We start from the raw sequence: 25,205 nt of genomic DNA on the forward strand, positions 1-25,205 counted from the left end.
AAAACATGTCGTTTGTAAATCTATTAATCCATTTTGGGACCTGAGAAGTAAAAATAAATAGGGAAATGTTTTTTTTTTCTTTTTTTTTTTTTTTTATGGCATTGACTTGGGTGTCATTTAGCCAGTCACTAGGGAAATGTTGGAAGCCAATAAATAAATATTTAGAGTTCAGAAAAATATAATTTATTTTTTCCAATATAAAATTAAAAAATCAACATTTATACATAATGTGTATTTGGATTCAAAAGCTTAAACATCTAAGACAAGGTTTAAGTAAAAGAAATTATCTATCAAGATGCAGTAGAAATAAACAAACCAAGACGCGTTAAATGCTACTATAGGAGCACTAGCGAATCATAATTTACAATGTATTAACTTTGGAAATCATGATTTGGGATTTACAATGTATATTCATTGTGAATTATGATTCGGGAGTGCTCCTACTGCATCTTGATTGTAAATTTAGTATAGTCACGTGAAATTAAGGTTACAGAAACGATTAGGGTTTTGACAGCTGGTGGTTACGTGGGAAATTTAAGGTTATTTAAATTTCGTGAGGTAGATAACGTAAATTGTAAAAACCTCCTCTGTGGCTCAGTGGTAAGGGAGCCTTTGGATCCAATTGTTGTGAGCTCGAATCTCAACTGGGTAGGAAATTTTTCATTTATTAACAATTAATAAATGAAAATAGTTTCTATCCGTGTGGGATCGGTACTCACCGAAGGGATCGCAGACGTTCGGATACAATTAGGGTGTCTTTGTAAAGACATTGAAGTTGACTTTACTAAGCAATAAGACACACATTACACTAATTGCGAAATCACTGTACCATGCCAATGGCCATTAGTTTTTGATGCATTAGCTGAATAAAAAAAATGAGTGTTAGGGACATAACTTAAAAGTTGAGAGATAATGTAAGCTTTACAATCCAATTACACACACTACATTGATAACAATCGTGTAAAACTTGTTGATAAAATGCTTTAAATCTTTGGTATAGAAACATCAGTTTCAGGATGTGTTAAAGGTTGGATCAGATCCACTTTTTTCTCCTTCGGTTTCTTTTGTTGGAAACTCAAGCTATCTTTATCGAAATCTAATGGCATTATTCCTAAGTCTCCACTATATCTATTTTTGACAACCTGAAAAATAGGTAACAGTTTAAAAATTTGCGCAATTTTCGGTGTTAATTGCAGTGTAATTTTTGGACACGGTGCAAACAATTACGAAGAACTTGAACATTTGATTAATAGGATTACCTACTACAACATGTGACGAATATGGATTCAAGTTAAACACAGCAAAGACAGAGGTGATGGTTGTCAGTAAAACGCCAATACAACCGAAAGTGGTAACAGCTTATGGTGAACAACTGGAGAGAACTAACAGTATCACTTACCTTGGTTGTAATTTAAATGAGAACTGAGACATGAGTAAAGAAATTAGAATATGGATAGAGAAGGTCAGATCTGCATTCTTTAAAATGAAGAAACTGTTAGGTATGTGGAAACAATATGAAAATTAGATTAGTGAGATGTTATGTGTTCTCTACTCTTTTGTATTGTATCGAAGGTTGGACTTTATTGGATAAGAAGAAGAGAAATTGATCAATATACACTCACCGGCACAAAAAACGGGCACCCTAAAAATTGGGCCATTTTTAATGACTCGTATTTCCTAAACCTGATATCCGATTTAAGTAATTTTTTTAATATGTTATAGCCTTATTCTTTAACAATATCGCTGTAATAATATTGTTGCTAGACAGGTACATTGTCATTGTATACAGGGTGTACGAATCAAACTGTGTTTTTTTCTCAAACTTTGGAACACCCTGTGGAATGTTCTAGCTTTTATAAAATACTGAAATTAAAACCCAACTATAGCCTCAGGTTTTCTTAACATCTGTTTTTTAATTCATTCGCTTATGTTGGATAATAAAAAAGTTAGGCACTTTAATAACTACCCCTGTTTTTCGTCAATACAGGGTGTTTTTAAATAAGTACGACAAACTTTAAGGGGTAATTCTGCATGATAAAATAATTACAGTTTGCTTTATAAACGTATGCCCGCAAATGCTTCGTTTTCGAGATAGGGGGTGTTGAAATTGTTCTTACAAACTGACGATTTATTTATTGCTCTAAAACGGTTTGCGATATGCAAATGAAATTTGGTAGATTTTAAGAGGTAGTTATTGCGCATTTTTGGCATACAATTAAGAATTTTATATTCACCATTGGCGTGCATACGGGTATAAACATTTTAGATATATCCCGTATGCACGCCAATGGTGAATATAAAATTCTTAATTGTATGCCAAAAAATGCGCAATAACTACCTCTTAAAATCTACCAAATTTCATTTGCATATCAAACCGTTTTAGAGCAATAAATAAATCGTCAGTTTGTAAGAACAATTTCAACACCCCCTATATCGGAAACAAAGCATTTGCGGGCATACGTTTATAAAGCAAACTGTCGATATTTTATCATGCAGAATTACCCTTAAAGTTTGCCGTACTTATTTAAAAACACCCTGTATTGACGAAAAACAGGGGTAGTTGTTAAAGTGCCTAACTTTTTTATTATCCAACATAAGCGAATGAATTAAAAAACAGAATGTTAAGAAAACCTGAGGCTATAGTTGGGTTTTAATTTCAGTATTTTATAAAAGCTAGAACATTCCACAGGGTGTTCCAAAGTTTGAGAAAAAAACACCCTGTATACAATGACAATGTACCTGCCTAGCAACAATATTATTACAGCGATATTGATATAGAATAAGGCTATAACATATTAAAAAAATTACATAAATCGGATATCAGGTTTAGGAAATACAAGTCATTAAAAATGACCCAATTTTTGGGGTGCCCGTTTTTTGTGACGGTGAGTGTATTTTAAATTGATAATATTATACTCACTTGTAAATATTTCTTTCCTCGAAGAGCAGTAAGTCGCTTATCTTGAATAATGAGAATATTATCGGCCTCTTGTGAAGCTTTGGCGCCTCCAAAAATAGAACTGGTAGTCAAGTCTTCGGCGTCCCTTTCTTTTCTGGGATGTATAACTAAAGTAACATGGCAGTTTTTCCGCGTGGCGAACTCTCTAAAGCAACCTATGATTAGATCTTGCTTCCAGAATCGGTCCATGTGTTTCTGGTCTTCCGAAGTGCCCATCATGAATTGGAGATTATCGATTATGACGTGCGCTATGTCGTGGACGTATGTCGCATGTTCTATTGCCTTAAATGATATTAAACATCATTTTATGAGTAGAAAAAGTATCGAAGATGTCCACCTATTAAAAAGGTCAAAATCTTATGAAGCAAATATATTCAAAAATACTGCGAAAACTATCGAATAATCAGCATTATATGGTCTATAGCAGTGGCGGCTCGTGGCCTTAGAGACAGGGTCGGCTAGATTGTTTTGTCTCCTCATATAGATATACCATCTAATTAAATGGCCCTAATCATCATAGGAGATTTTTTTGTTTTTTTTTTGTTTGGTTTACTTGACATTCTCTCTTGTGTCATAGTGTTTCGACAATACGTTTTGATTATTTTCAGACAAGAGAAATCCCGTTCATTTGAGGCAGAAGTTAGTGGTAATAAGAGAATTTATGAACAGTTTGTTGTAGTGAATTGCAGTACTTACTATATAAAATTATATACAGCGTGTCTACTTGAGTTGGAAACATATGGGAAACTTTTTTATTATTAATTTTACGAAAAAAAGTTATTCTTTATAAAAAGTTCTGCATGCCCCAAAACCTAAGATTCAATCATCAGATATCAAATTTTCTGAATATTATACGAGGTATGTCAAAAAATATGAACTTCGTTCAAGAGTAAAGTACCTTTATTTCTCTCAATATCGAAAATGCTTATTCTGAAAAGTTGTTTGGAAATAAAAACTAAGCTCAAATATGCAATTACATGCTTCTAATTGGAAAAAAATATTTTCCAAATTTTTCTCAAATTTATTGATACTAATTTCGTTTTGGTTCATTACACATACGATAACTCTTTTATTATTACTTTTACGAAAAAAGGTATTCTTTATAAAAAGCTCTGTAGGTCATAAGGCCGAAGATGCAACCAACAGATATCACATTTTATTAATTTTATACGAGTTATGTCAAAAAATATGAATTTCACTCAAGAGTAAAGTACCTTTATTTTTCACAATATTGAAAACAGTTATTAAAAAAGTTGTTTAGAACTAAAAACTATGTGTCAATATGCAATTACATCCTTCTAATTGAAATACTGTGAAATATAAAGGTGCTATAATATTGAGCGAATTTCATATTTTTTGACACACCTCGTATAAAATTAATAAAAGTTGATATATCATGGTTGTGTCTTAGATTTTAGACCATGCAAAGCTTTTTACGAAGAATAACTTTTTTTCGTAAAATGAATAATAAACGAGTTATCATATTTGTAATAATTAAAAACAATGTTGGGTATCCTTAAATTTGAGAAAAATTTTTTTTTTCAATAAGAAGCATGTAATTGCATATTTGATCTTAGTTTTTAATTCCAAACAACTTTTTATCATAAGAATTTTCGATATTGAGAGAAATAAAGGTACTTTACCCTTGACCGAAATTCATATTTTTTGACATACCTCGTATAATATTCAGAAAATTTGATATCTGATGATTGAATCTTAGGTTTTGGGGCATGCAGAACTTTTTATAAAGAATAACTTTTTTTCGTAAAATTAATAATAAAAAAGTTTCCCATATGTTTCCAACTCAAGTAGACACTAATTATTTATATGGGAAATAAGCCACAATTAAAATGAAAAAAATAATTTTATTAACGTTTCGATTTGGGCGTCGAAACGTTAATAAAATTATTTTTTTCATTTTAATTGTGGCTTATTTCCCATATAAATAATTAATCAAAAATGCCACAAGGAAATAGCTTCAGAACAACATCAAGTAGACACGCTGTATATTTGTAACATAGCCCACTTTCCAAAAATATTTGGATCAGCATAATTTTTAGTAACTTGTAAATAAATATATTGGAAATTTGTTGGCGAAGGTAACTTTTAAATTTTGAATTATCAAAGAGGTCAAACATTTGCAAATCTTCAAAATTCGAAAAACGAGTATATCTTTGCATAATAGCAGGTATTTAAAATTTCAGTTTTTCGAGATATGTTTCATGCCTTTGTCTTTTTTGGGGTGGTTCAAAAATATCAAGCGAATCCAAAACGTCACTGCGTATATATTGGAAACTTCTATCATTACGAAAATCTCTGAGATTTTGCACCAGCTTCCTTATTTTATTTTTGGAATAAATAATGAAAATTGACTGATTTTGAACAACAATGAATATCAAATGGGTTTGGGCAAACACTTTCTTAAAAATATTTAAAAGAATATTAAAAGATTACATAATTAATAAAGTTCTCAAACCGATTGCTTCACGGATCGAGATATCACCGCTTTCAAAATCGTCGCCTTCGATAATAAAATAAAAAACTTCCAAAAAGCTGTTCACGAAAATCTGCTACAGTGAAAACTACCGAGAGTTAAAATTTCATCGCGCCTGACAAACTGTTTGCATTTTTTTTTTTTTTTTTCGAAACAAATTGTTCTAAAACAGTAGTCCGTTTAGGCGAGCTAAAATGGCAAGAAAAGACGATATTCTTTAAATTTTTTACACGTATCCAGCAAAACTATATTCATTCCATGCGCATGACAGTGAGTAAATAAAGCTTGTGGTGCAATAGTTTAAAACTTTTGCCTGGAGACCATTCAATTCACCGGACATCACGACCGCGTCGTCGTAAATTTGCCTTACCAATTTATTTTTTATATCCAAAAATTTTATCTGTCCTTTAAAACACCAGAAATATATTCTGCCTTATTGCTTTTACTAACGTCTGTAAAACCTAAAAACCTCTCATAAATATTACCACGTAACACCTATCGAACAACAATTGATAGTTGTGAATGCCATGATAATCAGAAGTTTCATCTACTTCTAGCGAAAAACAAATGGTTTTCAGAATCTCGGATTCAATAACGTTATTTAAAATGTAACTAATTGATTATATTAGTTCATTCTGTACTGTTTTAGACGCGCCGCTAAATATCTTCGAATCAGAAAAAAATTGGAGAATTTCAAATCGTATTTCTTAAACAATTTTATTAATTCTCTATAATTATTTTGACTTAACGAATGCTCCGATTCATCATGTCCCGTAAATGATAATTCCTGACAACTTAAATAAATTACAATATCAATTAAACGACGTAAAACGGTATGATTATTTTTTACAATTTCTGCCGATGCATGTTTCCAAATTAAATATCGGCAGATTTAAATATGCCGTACCTGCCGCTTAATGCCTACGGAGAGAAATATACGTTTGGTTACACTTCGACTCGTATTTCGTTGAGTTTTAGGTGTAAATCGTCAAGCTCGAGATGCGCTGGGATCGGCTTGCTGAAAACAGTCAGATGAATGGCTCGGATCATTCCTTTTTTGAAAAGTCTCTTATGCGCAGGGATCAATAACGCTCGGATTGGCCGAATCCTTTTAAAAACCATGAATAAAATTCAATCTGTATTATCTGGCAGTTTTTTTTTTATTTTACAGATACAAATGACATCAAATCTGTTTAAATTAAATATTAAAAAAAAATCTACATCTATAAATGTGTGGGTCGGCACTGTCAACCCTGACCGGCCGCCACTCGTCTATAGGCACACTGTATAGAAATACCATAAAGGAAAAAATAGAAGTGCGAAGGAATGGGTATACAAGTAAGGAACGAATATCTATACATATATCCTAAGTTTTGCTGACTACCAAATAGTGATAGCACAAGACGAAGATGACCTCAGTTTTATGATGAGAAAACTGAATACCTAGCAAAGGAGAATACAGAAATAAAACGGCTGAAAATAGATGAAGGTGAACAAATCAAAGGAACAGAAAAGTACAAGTATTTAGGTTTCATAACACCAAACAAAGGAACAACTGAAGAGAATATAAAAAATAGACTAAGACAAACAAGAGACTGCATAATAAAATTAAACCCGGTACTGTGGGATACGAACATCAGTATAAAAACAAAAAGAAGATTATATAACACCATGACAAGAAGTGTCCTCACTTATGGGTGTGAAAATTGGACCATAAATAAGAAAAAAAAAACAAAATAAGAGTAACAGAGATGGAATTCCTGGAGAAGGAGTAGCTGCAGAGTAACAAGAATAGGTAGAATAAATAACAGATATTAAGAAATGAATGGGAATGAACTCGGATATAATAGACTACATAGAACAGAGGAGATTAATCTGGTACAGGTACAGACATGTCAGAAGAGCAGACCAAAATCGTTGGATAAATATAATAACAAAGTGGAGCCCGAAGATCTTTCAGAGATGAAGTGAACGAAGAAATGGAAAAAAAACCTGCAGGAAGAGGACTGGCAAAACAAAAAGAACTGCAGAGAACAGTTAAGTGAAGGAATACAATGAACACTGTGGAAATCGTTAGTATATTAGTCTGGGCTGATTATCGGAGAATAGGCCATTTTTGGGAAAAGTTATTCGAATCTTATGATTGTACATATTAATAATATAGGTATGCAAAGTCCGCAGATAGTGTGCTACGTTTTTTATAAACAAAATGGCGCCCGAAAATCGTGTTTTTTTCAATTTTTGCTCTATAACTCCAAAGATTTTAATTTTACACCAAAAACACCCAAATAAAAATTCACCGCAATTAAATTCTGCATAGAGACGTGTTTTTCCCGATTCACTTCGACGAAAACTTTCCCCGGAAAAAGCGGGTTTTTCCAACAAAATCTTTAATTTTCAACTAAAATTTTAGATAAGTAATTGTTAATTAATAATTAAATAACTTGGTAATGTAAAAGCCCTTTTCGTATAGATTATAATTCCAGAAGCCGATGGAAATTGAATGAACAGTTTAGCAACAATTGAATTGTTAATTAAAAGTTTACGGTCGCTATAATAACGACAATAATTATGATGCATAAGAATAACTATGATTTTTTCATAAAAAGATACTATGCCTATCTAATGTACTTTACAGAATTGAAATTGGACTATTTATGCGGCCTCAGGAATATTTTAAAATTATAAACAATTTTTTGGCTTATAAAAATATGAAAATTATAAAAATATTAAACTAAATTAAATTGTAAAAGCGGTATTCGAAAAACAGCGGCAGGACGCTTCTTTTAAAAGAAAAAACGTTTAATTATGATGAGTAATTCCTGAGATACATCCGGTCAAACTTGTTTTCATCAAACACTAATTTTCATATCCTTAAAATACTCATAACATATATTATTATAATAAAAACTATCGATAATACGTGTGAAAATTGCCAAAAATAGCAAAATTCCAATCAAAAATTAGGTTGGAGAAAATGTAACCCTCAAAGTTCAAAATCGGTATACGTTAAAAAAAATGCATTTTCTCGGCTTCCCATGGAGCAATTTCGTTCATTCTTTTTTTGTTCCCAAGTAACTCGAGTAGAGCCATCGAACTAACGCATTATTAAATGTCAGACTTGCTTTTGTTTTGTTATAATAAATTAATTTATTTAATATAACACAAAATTTTAATTTGTTTAAATAAAAATTGTTTAAATACTTATACAGCTTTCAAATGAGAATATTTATGTTTTTAACTTTAAAAGGTACAGTTTATCTAAAAAAGCCTACAACTGGAAAAAATATGTAGTTTTCTGTTCTTATAAAGAAATTAATCTATTATAACAAAACAAAAGTAAGTTTGACATTTAATAATGAGTTAGTTCGATGGCTCTACTCGAGTTATTAGGGAACAAAAAAAAAGAATGAAGGAAATTGCTCCATGGGAAGCCGAGAAAATGCATTTTTTTAATGTATACCGATTTTGAACTTAAAGGGTTACATTTCTCCAACCTAATTTTTTATTGGAATTTTGCTATTTTTGGCAATTTTCACACGTATTATCGATAGTTTTTATTATAATAATATATGTTATGAGTATTTTAAAGATATGAAAATTGGTGTGGAGAAAGAGGACAAAAATAAAAAAGTGATGGTTTAAAAATTATGATCCTATTGTTTACATCTTTGCCGTAAATTCCGGTCAACTTTCACCGGTTGTATCTCAGGAACCACTCATCGTAATTAAACATTTTTTCTTTTAAAAGAAGCGTCCTGCCCCTGTTTTTCGAATACCGTTTTCACAATTTAATTTAGTTTAATATTTTCCGAGATATTCTATTTGTTTATAAGCCAAAAAATTGTTTATAATTTTAAAATATTCCTGAGGCCGCATAAATAGTCCAATTTCAATTCTGTAAAGTACATTAGATAAGTATAGTATCTTTTTATAAAAAAATCATAGTTATTCTTATGCATCATAATTATTGTCGTTATTATAGCGACCGTAAATTTTTAATTAACAATTCAATTGTTGCTAAACTGTTCATTCAGTTTCCATCGGCTTCTGGAATTATAATCTATACAAAAAGGGCTTTTACGTTACCAAGTTATTTAATTATTAATTAACAATTGCTTATCTAAAATTTTAGTTGAAAATTAAAGATTTTGTTGGAAAAACCCGCTTTTTCCGGGGAAAGTTTTCGTCGAAGTGAATCGGGAAAAACACGTCTCTATGCAGAATTTAATTGCGGTGAATTTTTATTTGGGTGTTTTTGGTGTAAAGTTAAAATCTTTGGAGTTATAGAGCAAAAATTGAAAAAAAAAACACGATTTTCGGGCGCCATTTTGTTTATAAAAAAAGTAGCACACTATCTGCGTACTTTGCATACCTATATTATTAATACATACAATATTAAGATTCGATTCCAGCAATAAAATTGCTGGTAAATAACTTTTCCTTGTATTTTGCTAATTAGCCCAGAGTAATAGGAATCAGTATGTGACTGGGTTTAAAAAATAAATGAGATATAAGAAATAATTCCTAAATTAACAAAAGGCAAATGAATCAGTTCTTGCAAGAGGAAAGCTTAAGGACAAAGTGTGAGGCCACGCTACAGTAATTCGAAATCGGACACATGAAGGCTCTGCTGCCATGAGCTTACAGAAACATTTTTGAGAGAAAATAATTGAAAAGATAAAGGATTGAAATAATTGAGGGATACTTTGAACATGCTTCATGCTAGAACTATTAATAAATTTAATAATATATTACTCTTACCTCCATCACCACTTTAATACTCTGGTGGCCGTGAAACGTCATAAAATATATAGGTAACTTCTCGAACTGGTCTGCCCAATAATCGAATAAATGCAAATGTTCGTCAAGAGGAATGCCAGCCAACTGCTGCAGCATGGTTTTTGCTAGTCTCGCGTTGCGTATCTCGAAACTACCCCACAAGGTGTTTACCTAAATAAAGAAGTGAATTTATAAGAGTTAACGTAGTATTGAATGATATGGTTTCAAATGGGATAGATTAGTTTGTTATAAATACGAATTTCATATTAAACTTCGTAGAAAAACACTTAAGTGTCTCTTCGATTAGATATATTAGCAAAATTAAAGTGTTTGTTTACATTGACAATCGCCGAGAGCGAAATTAATTCTCCCATTTGATATCCTTTTTTAGTTCTTACTTTTTTTATTCCTTCGTCCACGATAAGGTTAAAGAATAGAGGAAACATGTCCACGAAACATAAATATTCCGGTTTCTTGTATTCTGATGACTTCGCTTGAACCTGCCTCATTATATACCGGGTGGTGAATCATAAATAGGAAACTCAATGTAAAATTCTAAACTGTTGAATTCCTGCTTCCCTAATTATTTTACATCAAAAGTTGTTCTACGATTTAAACGAATTCCAAAATTTTGAAAAATATTAGCCACAATAGGTATGTGTGTAAAAGTTAGGCCACACGTTACTATTTAACTGACAGTGCTCACACCATTGACTGAATAAAAAATCTTTATTATTATTATTATACTTTCTCCACAACTGAGGGTATCTTATCAACTGTATTGTTTTTAAACAATAAATTATAAAATAAAAATATTGACAGTTTAAAAATGTAAAAATAACAACTTCACTGTGATTTATTGCATTATTGCACTGTGTGTGGCCTAATTTTGGGCTGAAAAACTGAAAAATGTATTACATTTTTACAAAATTTGGAAATATGTATAATTTGTAGAACAATTTTAACAGTTGTTTTCAATACAGATTTCAATGCTTTACAAATAGTTTCTAATTAATAGATAGATAGATATTTATTCATTTAAATAGGTTACCCTAATATACAATAAATGTAGAGAATAGATATTACAAATCATTTACAAAAATCAAATATAACTAAGCAACATCAAATGAAATTAAACAAACTTTAAATAAATTTACAACATATAATACCATACAATACCCACCCATAAAATTAACATAATAAAGTATTACATCACTTGTTTCTAATATACAGCTTAAGTTTGGTTTTAAAAGATTTTAGTGACATTGTATTTTTTAATTCACCTGGTAGAGCGTTAAACTCATTAAAACCCCTGAATACTAATGAATTCATCGTCATTCTATAATTTGTTTTTGCTATGTAAATATTCCCCATATTCCTTGTAGAATAATCATGCACATTTTTATTGTACACTATAAACTGCTTAAAGTAATCTGGAGCTACATTATTAAGTATTTTATAAACCAAAATCATTGTATAATAATACAGTTTCTCTTCAATTGTGAACCAACTTAAAGCCTGTAGCATATATGATACAGGTGTAAGTCGATTTGTTTTCAATATAATTCTCATGCCACGATTTTGTAGTTTTTGTAGTTGATTGGGTTTATTTTAATTAAACATATACAATATAGTTGCGCAGTACTCAAAATGTGGCTGAATAATTGAATTAAAAACTGTAATTTTAGCTTGAGTCGATATATTTTGTGATATTCGGCTAAAAAAATATAGTTTTTTCGTTATTTTACGGACAATATAATCAAAATGATGATCAAAATTCAAACAACTGTCAATTTGAAACCCCAAATATTTAACACATCTTACAATATCAATCTTTTCATTTTTTACTTGTAGCAGAATGTTATCCGTATTTAATTGGCTATATTTGTATTTTGTTGTAAAGATCATTGCTTTAGTTTTGGAAATATTTAATTTTAATTTATTTGATGCCAAGTATTTAGCCATTTTTTCTAATGTATTATTCATATTTTGAATCGCTACTTCAAGGTTAGTATCACTACAAGCTACAAAAGTATCATCCGCAAAAAGATTAATAAATTCACTTTCTACATATAGGTCTATGTCATTTAGATACAATATAAATAAGAGAGGCCCCAATACGCTGCCTTGTGGTACCCCAACATTGATATAATGTTCAGAGGATAATGCCCCATCAAAACGTACTATCTGCTTCCTATCACTAAGATAATCACTTAGCCATTTGTGTACTTTACCTACAAACCCATAATTTTGTAGTTTTGTTAGGAGTATTTGGCGATCAATGGTTTCAAAGGCTCTTTTAAAATCAAGAAAATGTCTTTTGATGTAAAATAATTAGGGAAGCAGGAATTCAACAGTTTAGAATTTTACATTGAGTTTCCTATGGCCCGTTTTCAAATTCACCACCCGGTATATATAGCGTCGGAGCATGACCTTCCTGACCTTAGACCTTATCATTCTTCTGCTAATGTTATAATTTGATTCAGTTCGTTTGTTATCCCTTTGGTTGTTAATTTTAATGTTGTGTTTAAATATTAACTTATAAATTATCGTCATAAATTATCTATCATCACAACATGGCAAGAGTGTTCAAACAAGGAAAGATCAAGGGAAACTAGGACTAGGAAGGTAAAGACTATCGTGGCTCAGAAACATCCGACAATGGACATGGCTAAAATTTGAACAGCTAATAAGAACAGCTGAAGACAGAGAAGAGTTTGCAATTGTAGTAGCCAACCTCCATTGAGGAGAGGGCACTCATCTCAGGGATACGTGTTGCTAAAACTTAAATATCCTTTTCCTAAATTTATTGCCCACAATTTGATACTCTGCTATAGTAATGATTGCAATATTAAAAAAATATATTGCATATATCTTAAGAAGTCACTTACCCCTTGCATCGACAGATCTAAAGAATAATCGCTAATAAACGTAGTTTTTCCCGAACCCGTCGGTCCAGTAAAAATACTCAATTCACCACATCTATGGCCCTTCAGAATTTTGTTTAAAGTAGGATACCGCTTCCATTTAACTCCTTGAACCTAAAAAGTTCCCAATTAAATGAAATATCATCTATATTTATAATATCTTACTTTATCGATGTTCTGAAGATCTGATAATACATCAGCTCTTAACGTGGAAAATGTGGTGACAGATTTGTGCCAAACTGGCTGGGCTGCAGCTATTATCGATTTGAAGTCCTGGTTTGGGTCTAAATGAGGAAGCTGCTGTCTTTCTGTAGGTCTGAAATGTTAAAAAACTATAAACTTGAAGTTTTCCCAAGAAACAATAAAATAATTTTGTTTTAACATGTTTAAATCTGCTAAGCAATCTTGTTTTAAAGATGCTCAAATGGAAAACTAAAAAACGTTCATGCTGATTGAAATGTCGGTAAGGGTAAGTGGGTAATTCTTTTGCTTTTCTTATGATTGCACTGATATCAGATATCTCGCACTAGTTTGTGAAACATGAGTATCGTTTGCGACCTGGTCCGCTGCAACCCGATCTTCTGCGATCTTCAATTTTGCCCATTATAGTTATTTATGAAACAGTTTGTGAAGTATGCTTTTTGCGAACGCACGCGATGTTTAGAGCACGAGCGACAGCGGAGCGAGTGCTATACATCGCATAAGTGGCTTATTTCCCATTAAAAATAGTTAATTGCAAAAATGCCACAAGAAAATAGCTTCAGAACAACATTAAGAAATTTTCATAGCTCTAGTCTTTTTACAATGATTATCACATTAATTGCTAACATCCAAGAGAAGTAAAAACAGTAGATAAATAATAAACTTACCGAATAAGTAGACACCTCTTCTCTCCCAACTTCTTTGCAAAATTCCTCGCTGCAGTCCAAGACTTATTATCACTTCCGAACCACAATACGAGCTTCTTAAACCTTTCAAGACTTGGCAAAGCATATAGAGATAAATTATTCACTCCGTTAGGTAAACAAACCACATTTACGTTGAGTTTTGTGTTTGCTAGAACCAAAAAGTCCGAAACACTCGGAACTAATACTGCTGTGTCTTTACTTTTTGGAAATCGGGCCGTTAAAATTCCTCCATAATTTTGATCAGGCAATACAGTTTCTGTACTTAATCCAGAGGTAAATTTTCGGTAGCCAACAGTTTCTGACTCAACGTTTTCTAATGGGAAAAACAGAGCTGTGTGTTTTTCGTTTAACCTTACGTCTAAGGTTTCAAAAGTAGAACTAGAAATTATCTAAAAAAAGGTTTCAAAATATAAATAAATTAACGATTAAAGTAAACTGTGAACCTGAGGCATGACCATGCCATCAGGCGATGCGAGAAATCTATTCCACTAAAGCATCAGCAGTTTACCCATTTAAACCACTATCATTTTGTATTCTGCACCGAGTATAGCATAAAACCGAAAAAAAAAGGTTGAAACTCGAAATTGAAACAAAAAGAAACCTTCTATTTTTATTTGGTGTCACTCTACACCCATTACAGAGTTTAGATGGGTAAACTGCTGATGCTTTAGTGGAATAGATTACTAGTATCGCCCGATGCCTCAGGTTCACAGTTTACTTTAATCATGATCAACACTCAAATTAAAAAAATGTTACTTACAGGTAACTTAAACTTCTTTAAAACCTCATGCAACTCTTCTTCACTTAAAGCTTTAATTTCACTGGTTGTACTTCTTATTTCCTCCAAGGTTTTTGCAATTCTTTCATTGCCCTTTTCTTCTTCTATTGACTCATCTTTAATTTTGGTCTTTTTGCTCTTTTTTGAAGTGAAATAGGTTTCTAATGTATTCCACTGGCCTGATTTTTTACAACCAGTACACATAAACCAGCCTAAGTGAACAGAATATAAGTATGTAATTACATTTTATATATCCAATCATTAAGGTGAGAAACATCTATAGGAGAAGAACAGTTTGGGCCTGGGCCAGAAAGGACGACAACGGATGCCTTGTCTGCTTTGAAACAGATAATAGAGAAATATGGCGAGATTGGCGAGAAGAAAAAAGCTACATTTGGTATTTACAGATCTTGAGAATACATACAAAGACCCGAAGCCTGAAAGGCTTGAGTGGAAACAAAGGCCCGAATATATAAGGCAGTTATTAGCCAGTTATGAATTACATGGCCGAAACAAGACCAGATACAAACAAAACACAAAGACATCTGGAGACCAACGAAATGAGGATCTTAAGAAGACTTGCTGGAAAAGGACTACAGGACAGGGTAAGAAGTGAGGAAATCAGACGGATAGGTGGGGTAGACAATATAAATACCTGGGTAAAGAACAGAAAAGAAGAGTGGAATCAACACATAAGCAGGATGTCTGAATCAAGGGTAGTGAGAATAGCCAGGGACAAGTCACTGTTATGCAGAAGAAGTATAGGATGTCCAAGGAAAAGATGGAATGACAATTTAGGGACAGAATGAAAGGCACTGTTGAAGAAAAACAGGCAGTACTGCCTATATAAAAGAAAAAAAAAAGAAGAAGAAGAAGAGAAGACATACGACACAGTTCCTAGGCAAGAGCTATGGAGATGTATGGCTTCAGTTGGCCGAAAGTTTTCGAGTGACGGTTAGTTTGCATCAAGGCTCTTTACTGAGTCCCTACCTGTTTAATCTCGTTATGGATGTATTGACAGTGAATGTAAGGGAGGAAACTCCTTGGTCAATACTTTTTGGTTCTTGATGTTATCGTGTTAGTAGAGGAGAGCAAAGAAATATTGGAGGAGAAGTTGAGAAGGGCTATTAAAGAAGGAGGACTTAAGGATAGAACATCGAAAATGGAGTAAATCGTCGGCTTAGGGACACACAAACCTAACTACATTTCAGGTAAGGGCGAACTTCCTATGATAATATCATAGGAAGTTTGCCCTTACCCGAAATGTAGTTATTATCATAGGAAGTTCGCCCTTACCTGAAATGTAGTTAGGTTTGTGTGTCCCTAAGCCGATGATATGTGGTTGGGAGAAACAGTAATGGATGAGGACTTAGAATTGCTGGTAGAAAAATTAGGAAAAGTAGGAGATTTTAATAGAGGATGGGAGAAAAATAGGTGCAGCAAACTAGCAACGGTTGGCAATGGATAGGACTGACTGGCGTGATAGACTTGGGAAGATCGAGACTCTTTCATAGGGCTGTAGCACCATTGATGATGATGATGATGAGATTTTAAATACCTAATAAAAAATGGGAGACTAGATCAAGAAATTATCCACAGGATACAGGCAGGCTGGTTTAACTGAAAGCAAATGAGCAGTGTACTCTGTGATAGAAAAATTGGGGAAAGGCTGAAAGGAAAGATATACAAGAGTATGGTAACACCCTCACCTAGAGAGGTCTCACCACACTCTTAATTGGTGTACAGCACTGAAGTGTGGCCTATAAAGAAAATTTAGGAAAAGGAGATGGAGGTAGCTGAAATAAAAATGTTACGGTGGATTGGATGCTGTGCAAGACTAGAAGGGACTGGATGAGGAATGACTTGATTATGGGAAGAGCCAGGGTGACTAGTCTCAAAAAAGATTCACGAACAAACACTGAAATGGCTTGGTCAGATGTAGAAATGAAAATTATGGGGAAAGAAGAATAGGATAGGATAGTTGATGGAAGGAAAGGTATTGCAAAATGGAGGAGAAGATGAAAGGACTGTGTGGCCTTACGGGGGAAAGTTTTACGTGAAGATTATATGATAGACAGAAGTTGGGTGTACAAGAAATGGGATGAGTCTGAATCCATCTAAATGCAAAGCCATTACGTTTTCTCGATCTAGATCCCCAATCCATTTTGAATACAAGATTGGACAGCATTGCTTAGATACTGTACCTTTCATCAAGGACCTTGGTGTCACTTTGGATGCTACTCTACAACTTTCTGATCACTTAAATAATGTAGTTAACAAGGCATTTCAGATGCTTGGCTTTATCAGAAGAAGCACACAGGATTTTACTGGGATTACTGCCTTAAAAAGCTTTATTGCTCTCTTGTCCATCCCCATCTTGAGTATGTGTCCTATGTATAGTCACCTTTTTATGTTGTGCATATTGAGACCTTGTGTCGTGTTGAGCATAAATTCCTTAAACAGATTGCTTTCAAATTAAACATCTTGGACAACTACAATGATGCAGATTTACTTGCTACATTAAATATGCCACCCATCTCTATGCATCATAAGAGAGATCTTATTACTTTTTACAATATTCTGCATGGTAGAGCTGCTGCTTCTTCTTTGCTCAATAAAATTAATATACATGTTCCATTTAGACGTACCAGATCTATAGCTAGTTTCCACTACCCTATACATCACACTAACTATGGATTTAACAACAAGAACTGCCAGACTAGCCAATCAATATGATAACATAGATTTCTTTGCAACCTTTGGCTCATTCTTGCGTCAGGTCTTGTGTACTCTTGACTTGAGTAATGGATATAGATAACTTTTTGTATTGCATTGTATAATAATACAGATTAACTTTTTGTATAGATGACTTTTTGTATTGCATTTGATATAGATAACTTTTTGTATTGCTTTGTATAATAATACAGATTAACTTTTTGTATTGTAACCATAGATATAGTCAGTGTTATGAATTTTTAGTTTAACATTATTGTAATTGGGCTTGATAAATAAAATAAATAAATAAATAAGTTAGTGGTGAAGAAGAGTAAGGAACAGAAACTTTTGGCAATGGAAAAGCTGAGAAAGAGAATATTTTATACATCCAATGAATTTTTAATTAATTCTACCTACAGTGTCATTAGAGTAGGTTGCTATTTCTCAGACAATCTTGCTTTTTAACATCCTCTCTAATAGAATATTTTTAATGTACAAAAAAAAGGAAAACAATTTTAAAAAAATGGGTCAAATGGATAATAAGTTTATAATGGCAAATTTAGGCTTACCTGTTGTTTTGTTAATGTACAATTTGGCACCTTTACTAACTTTGGGACACAATGTACACGGGGTAGTAAAACAAGTAAAGCCTTCTTCAAACTGAAAATTATTAGTTTTCATGGCTTTCTTAATTGTTGTTTTAGATATTTCAGGAATTGCTTCGATTGCTAAATCATTGTACGGTCTAGTAATTATCACTGGTGGTTTAACGAAATTTGAAATTTTTATAAATCTACCTAAACGAACAAACATGATTCATTTTAGAAATTAATAGAAAAATTATTATTATTATTGTCCATCATGCTATAATTTAAAAACAAAAACATAAAGTAAGGTTATAAAAACAAAATTGAGGTTTGGTTTCTTCTTCTTTTTGGCTTTTAAGAAAGGGATGGTCATTATAAACAAACGAGACATAAACAATGAAGATAATTAAAAATGTAAACATGTTTTTAATTATTGAATAAAATGATAATTGATATCCAGCTCATTCAAGTAAGGAATGTTAAATGATTTCGCAACAGTGATAATTGTTTAATGCAGAAACTTATAATCAGTAATTTTAAATAATCTACTGTACCACAAAGTTTTGCAAAGGTAAAGAGTACTTAGACTTTTTAAAATGGTTCGTGCTTGGTATATGGATAATGATGACAAAGATCAACGTCTGGAGCACCAAAAAGATCCTCCAGAATTTATAGATTTACCAGAATTGCTGAATAGCACGGGAGTGGAGTACTTCAAACTCAATATGAAAACGTTAAACACAGATGGAGTACTGGATAAAATTAAACAAGAAAGAGGCTACAACTATGAAGATGAGATAACATGTTCCGAGAAGTGTTTGGAAAACTATGCAGAAAAGTTGAAGATATTTTACACAGAGCATTTACACACCGATGAAGAAATACGGTTAGTCGTAGAAGGTTCTGGATACTTCGATGTGAGAGATCAAGATGATAAATGGATCCGGATAGAAGTGGTGCCTGGAGATTTGTTGATTTTGCCCAGTGGTATTTATCACAGATTTACTTTAGACAGTAATAACTTCATTAAAGCTAAACGGTTCTTTATCGGAGAACCTGTTTGGACTCCCCACAATAGACCAAAAGATGAAATGGATTGCAGAAAGGAGTATCTTGAAAAATTAACAATGGGAAATTTTGTAAAAAGTCATTAATGTAATATTTGAATTATGTTCTTCCTAAATATATATTAGTTTGTTGTTTTGTTGCATTTATTATTACTAGTTTAGTACATGAGATTATGCGTGCAACAAGGGGGAACTCGAAAATCCCTGTTTTGAGGAAAACGCAATTTTGAAGATTTTAAAGTGAGGGTGAACATGGAAAGTTTGATTATTTAATTCAATAATTGAATGGTGGGCTACAACAATGTTGTAAGCGACATATTGGGTCAAAGTGAGGTTTTAATACAATATTATTGTATATCCAAAGACCAATGCGAGCATCTTTCAATCTGGCTAAAAACATTTTGCCTTCCCCGAGTTTTTCATACCGCAATGTTGGTATCCGTATGTTCATACATAGCTTCTCAATATGTTTTTTTCATCTCCTGCATAATCTCAATTCTGTCGCTTACAACATTGTTGTAGCCCACCATTCAATTATGAATATGAATTCATGAACCATTGTGTCATGTGAAGGGAGGAACATAGAAAAGAATGGTAAAAGAAAAAAATTATTCAAGGTTGAGTTTGCCCTTGTTGCACGCATTGACTCGTATGTTCATAATACAAATATGAGCTGGACGTTTAAGATCACCAACTTTGCTGTTTTGTTTTAGTGTGAAATTTTGATGTTCTACTATACCTACTAACTACCCTTACTCAATCCATTTACTATATATATTTTTATAAATAATTGTGCCTCAATTTACGAATTAATTTTGTCCTTGTACGCCAGTCAATGTGAGCAAGAATAGGATATTATGGGCCATTCCACAAACATACGCCTGTTTTGGATTACTTCGACAACGAATATTTTACTGTGCAACATAAGAATTACGAAAGTAAATGGCGCTAATAATTATTCCAATAAACAACAATGTAATTTGCAATTTACTTTCGTTCTTCTTATTTTGCACAGTAAAATATTCGTTGTTGAAGTAATCCAAAACAGGCGTATGTTCGTGGAATAGGGTATACCTCCGAATTCTATCCTCCTGCATAGATTTTAATGAAATTATGGGAATAGCCTCTACTTATCTCCTAATTCAAAGTCTACCCTATGCTGATGTGTGCTTTTATCTTGGGGGTGGTTCCCACCCCTTCTCAGGGGTGGAAATTTTTTTTGGTTACATTAACCACAGAATTCGCTAGACAACCTAACTCTAAGCAAAAACTGTTCTATATTTTTTTTTGAAAACTCAATACTTTTTGAGTTATTCGTCTTTGAAAATTGGCCATTTTCATTGAAACATAACACCTTTTCGAACGGGCCTTTGCGAATACCTTAAAAACTGAGTATAACTAAAAAAAACATTTTTGTAGGTTATAAAAAAACAAAGAGACATTTGCCTTCATAGATCTTCTAGTTATAATACAAAAAGAGATATGATAGGTGAAAAGAGTTTGTTTTTTTTTACATGCTCAAATCGGTGTATTTAACTTGAATTAACGGAGAAACGGTCGATTTTAGGTGTATAATGCTACCAATACTTTTTGTAGTGCTTGAAAAGACCTTTAAAATGAGCAATATTAAAGGTCCACTACATTCAAACTAAGCGAGATATGTTGCAAACAAAATTGATATCTAATGTATTTTAACAAAAAAATGAGAAGTAATTTTAACTCCCATCCGCCAGAATGTAAATGCATCGTTTTTCTTCTACAATACCTTTTATCATATTGTTATTTCTATGTTTAAAAAGTTGAACGTGTTTATAATGAACGGTTTTTGAAAATAATAAGATCAAATTATAGAGCGCATTTTTAAATTTTCTTAAAAATCTTCCTTTTTCTCCATGTAGCTTGAAAAATGATAAGATATACAGTAATGAAAAATGAAAACGAAATTTTTATCTAAAAAAACCCTACATTTTTGTGTGGTACCTTCTTTTCGGATCTCTTATAATTTTCGAATTACATGGAGAAAAAGGAAGATTTTTAAGAAAATTTAAAAATGCGCTCTATAACTTGATCTTATTTTTTTCAAAAACCATTCATTTTAAACCGGTCCAACTTTTTGAACATAGAAATAACACTATAATAAAAAGTATTGCAGAAGGAAAACTATGTATTTAAATTCTGATGGATGAGTGGTTAAATATACTTCTCATTTCTTCTTAAAATACATTAGTCATCAATTTATTGCACCATATCTCGCTTAGTTTGAATGTAATCGACATTTAGGATTCCTTATTTTAAAGGTCTTTTCAAGCACAACAAAAGTTATTGGTAACATTATACACCTAAAATCGACCGTTTCTCTGTTATTTCAAGTTGAATACACCGATTTGAGCATGCACCAAAAAAACAAACTCCTCCCACCTACCATATCCCTTTTTGTATTATAACTAGAAGATTTATGAAGGAACGAATCTCTTTGTTTTTTTATAAGCTACAAAAATAATTTATATAGTTTTTTTATTAGATGCATAGTTTTTAAGATAATCGCAAAAATCCGTCCGAAAAGGTGTCATTTTTCAATGAAAATAGCCAATTTTCAACCACGAATAACTCAAAAAGTATTGAGTTTTCAAAAAATAGTTATAGAGCAGTTTTTGCTTAGAATTAGGTTCTCTTAGCCTTTTCCGTGGCTATTTTAACCAAAAAATTTTTCACCCCCGAGAAGAGGTGGGAACCACCCCCCCAAGATAAAAGCGCACATCGGCATAGGGTAGACTTTGTTTCTTGGGCTATTCCCTACTTACTGTGAAAATGTCAAGTAAATCGATGTAGTAGTATTGAATTCGGAGCCAAATACCCTCGCATTGACTGCCCTATTGTAAATTCCTTCCCTTTCTTCTGTATCTTTACTTTGAATGTTTTAGAGATCATATTTTATATAGTTTCTGTCATTTGAGTATTCATGATTGCAACTTACAACATTCCATCCATCTAATGACACTACAACCCAGATCGTGCCTTGGCCTCCTTCAGGAATAAGCTTCTCCAATCATCGCGATTTACCTCTGTTCTTTTCCATAAACGCGTTTTTAGGAGGTTTTTGGCATCCTCATCTACTTCGTCTTCCCATCTCTGTTTTGGTCTTACAACAGGTCGTTTTCCTTACATTTAGGAATTTTCTGGGGATTCTGTTGTCATGTATGTGGGACGTGCCCTGCCCACCGTAATCTCTGCAGCCTAGTGTATTGTGCTAGAGTTGTGTCCATTGAACTGGCAAGAACCACCTGTTCTTATGGAGCAGTGAATCATGTTGTCCTTTGAGCACTCTTAACAAATTTATCTTTTAACATCGACCTGAGTCGCTACTATCATCAGATTATTTAACATGTAAATCATATTTCTCGATGTTACCTATTTTATAAGGTTGCTAGTTTCATCTACTAAGCAGAACGCACTGAAGATGATCTGATCTAGATCGAAAACGTTTTGCGAATCCTTTTGGATGGATTTTTAATAGTTTTTTCTTTATTTCTTTCTCCCCTTTCTTGTACACTACCAGGGTGTCGGATTTGGGATCGCTATTTTAATTTACATTCACCCATCTCTTCCATTCTTTTCTGCCATTATTTTTAATTCCTCGTGTGATTTTCCTTTAACTTCTCCCACCTCCACTATTTGCTGTATCCATTTTTTTCTTGGTCTGCCTCTTTTTCTTTTTACAATGTTGGGTTGTATCTTCCTCAAATGCCCATACCAATTCATTTGTCTCTTTTTTATTTTATTCATTATTGGTTCTTGGTTGGCCATTCTCCTAATAGTCTAGTTACTTAATCTATCCCATTTTGTCTTTCCAACTATCCTTCTTAAATGTCTCATCTCCATTGCATTTATTCTGCTCTTATGTTTTTCCAGAATTGTCCAGTTTTCACTTGCATAGAGCACAGTCGGTATCACTATTGTGTTATATATGTTTATTTTTATCTCTCTTGCAAGTTCTCTTTTTTCCAGTATTGGGGCTAAGGCATAGTATAACTTGTTTGATTTCTTTGCACTATTTGTTATTTCCCAGTCTATTTTTCCGTCGTTAGTAATGATACTTCCCAGGTATTCGTAAGTTGTAACTATTTTCAATTCTGAGCTTTTGCATTTTATCTTTATTTCATTATCTTCTTTGCCGTTGATTATCATTATCTTACTTTTTTCCTCGTTTATTTCCATTTTTAACTCTTCTATTTCCTCTACCCATACAGGGTGTTTCATTAATAATTGTCCATATAGTAACTGGAGAAACCTTAGCACAAAATACGAAGATTTAACCTAAAACACTTAAGAGGATCGGTACGTATTTTCGGCTGCAATGCTATTCAAATGGGGATTCATTTTTTTCGAATCCTGAGAAAACTAATAAGTATTTTTGAAAAATTTAAACGCAGAATGAAAGATTACGTTATTAGTGAGGGCCGAAAGTCTCTGAGAACTTCTATAATGTTTATTTTAATAAGTACAGGGGTGAAAAACTAAGAGAAAATTTAGTGTGATTTTTAATTTCAAATATCTCATTCAAAATAAACTTTCTATTTATTCTAAGGGACTTTCGGCCCTCGGTAATAATTTAGTCTTTCATTCTGCGTTTAAATTTTTCAAAAATATTTATTGGTTTTTTCAGGATTCGAAAAAAATGAAGACAATGCCGTGGTAATATTTTCCAAATCTATCTTTGTCTTGCAACGCACTCAGCCGAATATAATATTGTCAGCATATATTGTCAGTCAGACACTGACAATCAGTGGCAATTTTAAATATTTGACATTGCATCGGGAATATTTTGAGTTAATGATTAAATATTAGTGATATTTGTGTATTTGATAAATAATTGATTTAAGACGTGAACTTAATAAAAAGTTATTTATTATGAATTATTTGTGGAAGATCCAGAGAATACATCAGAGTAATATATTCTGTGATCCAAGTATTTTGTTGTTAAAGATGTTTAAAATTGTAAGCGTTCCATAGCAATATATTATTAAAAGATCACTTTAACACTTTTCCTCTTTTCTCGATTGAGTATTAGTTTTTGTTGTACAAATAAATTATTACAATCACTGAATACATAGTCAGTGAAAAAATTATCACATTTATTAACTGAATTAATAATTTGCAATTATAAAAATAACAGTTATCCAAGAACATTCAAAACCCATCTCTTTAAATTAATGATGACATTTTCAAGTAGAATGACATTCTAGTAATGTTTATATATCCATACCAGTGTGAATTTTCCTACACGTAATTTGCCGTGTAAAGACAGAAAAAGTAGGGATACACGTAAAATATTTGCGAATTATGTACCCATAGCCTTAAATAAAATGTGGTTCCTTACTGAGTTACAGGGTGTTTTATCTAAAAATTTAAAAACTATTTTTGCTCAGCATTTTAAAACTATTTGACGCATCCTTTTCATACTTGGCAGAAAGTGCGACTACTATACACCCTACTAAGTTATGTTAAACAAACGTTTCTGGCTATTACCAGAGGCGTACTACAGGGGAAAGTGAATGGTTAACCCTTTCCAAATTCTACGCCACTGGCGGAATTGCTATTTTAGTTCAATTTTTGGATTCTCCAATACTTTCAATGAAAATAATATACTCTTCATTCGTAACGATAAAGTCATCAGTTTTCGAGATCTTAAAAGTTAAAATTGAAACGACACGGTTATTTTGATTAATGTATTGTGTCGCTTCATTTTTAATTTCAAATATCTCGAAAACTATTCTCGAAATCATTTTATCGTTCCGAATGAAGAGTATATTATTTACATAAAAAGTATTGAAAAGTCAAAAAATTACACTAAAATAGCAATTTTGTCAGTGGCGTAGAATTTGGGAAGGATCAACCAGCCAGTATCCCCTGTCGTACGCCTCTGGTAGTAGCTAGCAACGTTTATTTATCTTAATTTAGTAGGGTGTACTGTACCTACACTTTCTGCCA

The 25,205-nt window shown here is 32.3% G+C and overlaps 2 protein-coding genes across 2 annotated transcripts; one reads left to right on the forward strand and one right to left on the reverse strand.

The window, feature by feature from the left end:
• Positions 1 to 167: 167 nt before the first annotated feature.
• Positions 168 to 18,440, reverse strand: LOC114336008 (mitochondrial DNA helicase). Its single transcript, XM_028286309.2, has 8 exons — positions 18,133 to 18,440; positions 14,831 to 15,060; positions 14,032 to 14,459; positions 13,328 to 13,478; positions 13,127 to 13,276; positions 10,218 to 10,406; positions 2,921 to 3,241; positions 168 to 1,142 (listed from the first exon to the last, which is right to left on the reverse strand). Exons 1-8 carry the CDS (start codon positions 18,374 to 18,376, stop codon positions 984 to 986), a joined length of 1,872 nt encoding a protein of 623 aa, XP_028142110.2. The 5' UTR covers positions 18,377 to 18,440; the 3' UTR covers positions 168 to 983.
• An 82-nt stretch (positions 18,441 to 18,522) lies between these two features.
• On the forward strand, positions 18,523 to 19,353 carry LOC114336009 (acireductone dioxygenase). The gene has a single exon (XM_028286310.2). It carries the CDS (start codon positions 18,747 to 18,749, stop codon positions 19,302 to 19,304), a length of 558 nt encoding a protein of 185 aa, XP_028142111.1. The 5' UTR covers positions 18,523 to 18,746; the 3' UTR covers positions 19,305 to 19,353.
• The last annotated feature ends 5,852 nt before the right edge of the window (positions 19,354 to 25,205 follow it).

This window comes from Diabrotica virgifera, chromosome 2, assembly GCF_917563875.1.
Source record: "Diabrotica virgifera virgifera chromosome 2, PGI_DIABVI_V3a".
In the NCBI taxonomy this organism is placed as follows: Eukaryota; Metazoa; Arthropoda; class Insecta; order Coleoptera; family Chrysomelidae; genus Diabrotica; species Diabrotica virgifera.

What these genes read in the sequence shown, in the direction of transcription:
- LOC114336008 (XM_028286309.2), bottom strand. Translation starts at nt 18,376, where the DNA reads ATGTTTGTTCGTTTAGGTAGATTTATAAAAATTTCAAATTTCGTTAAA. An exon ending in GTACATTAACAAAACAACAG is followed by an intron (nt 15,061 to 18,132) that starts GTAAGCCTAAAT and finishes CTGTTCACTTAG; the next exon opens with GCTGGTTTATGTGTACTGGT. An exon ending in AAGAGGTGTCTACTTATTCG is followed by an intron (nt 13,479 to 14,031) that starts GTAAGTTTATTA and finishes TTAACATTTCAG; the next exon opens with ACCTACAGAAAGACAGCAGC.
- LOC114336009 (XM_028286310.2), top strand. Translation starts at nt 18,747, where the DNA reads ATGGTTCGTGCTTGGTATATGGATAATGATGACAAAGATCAACGTCTG.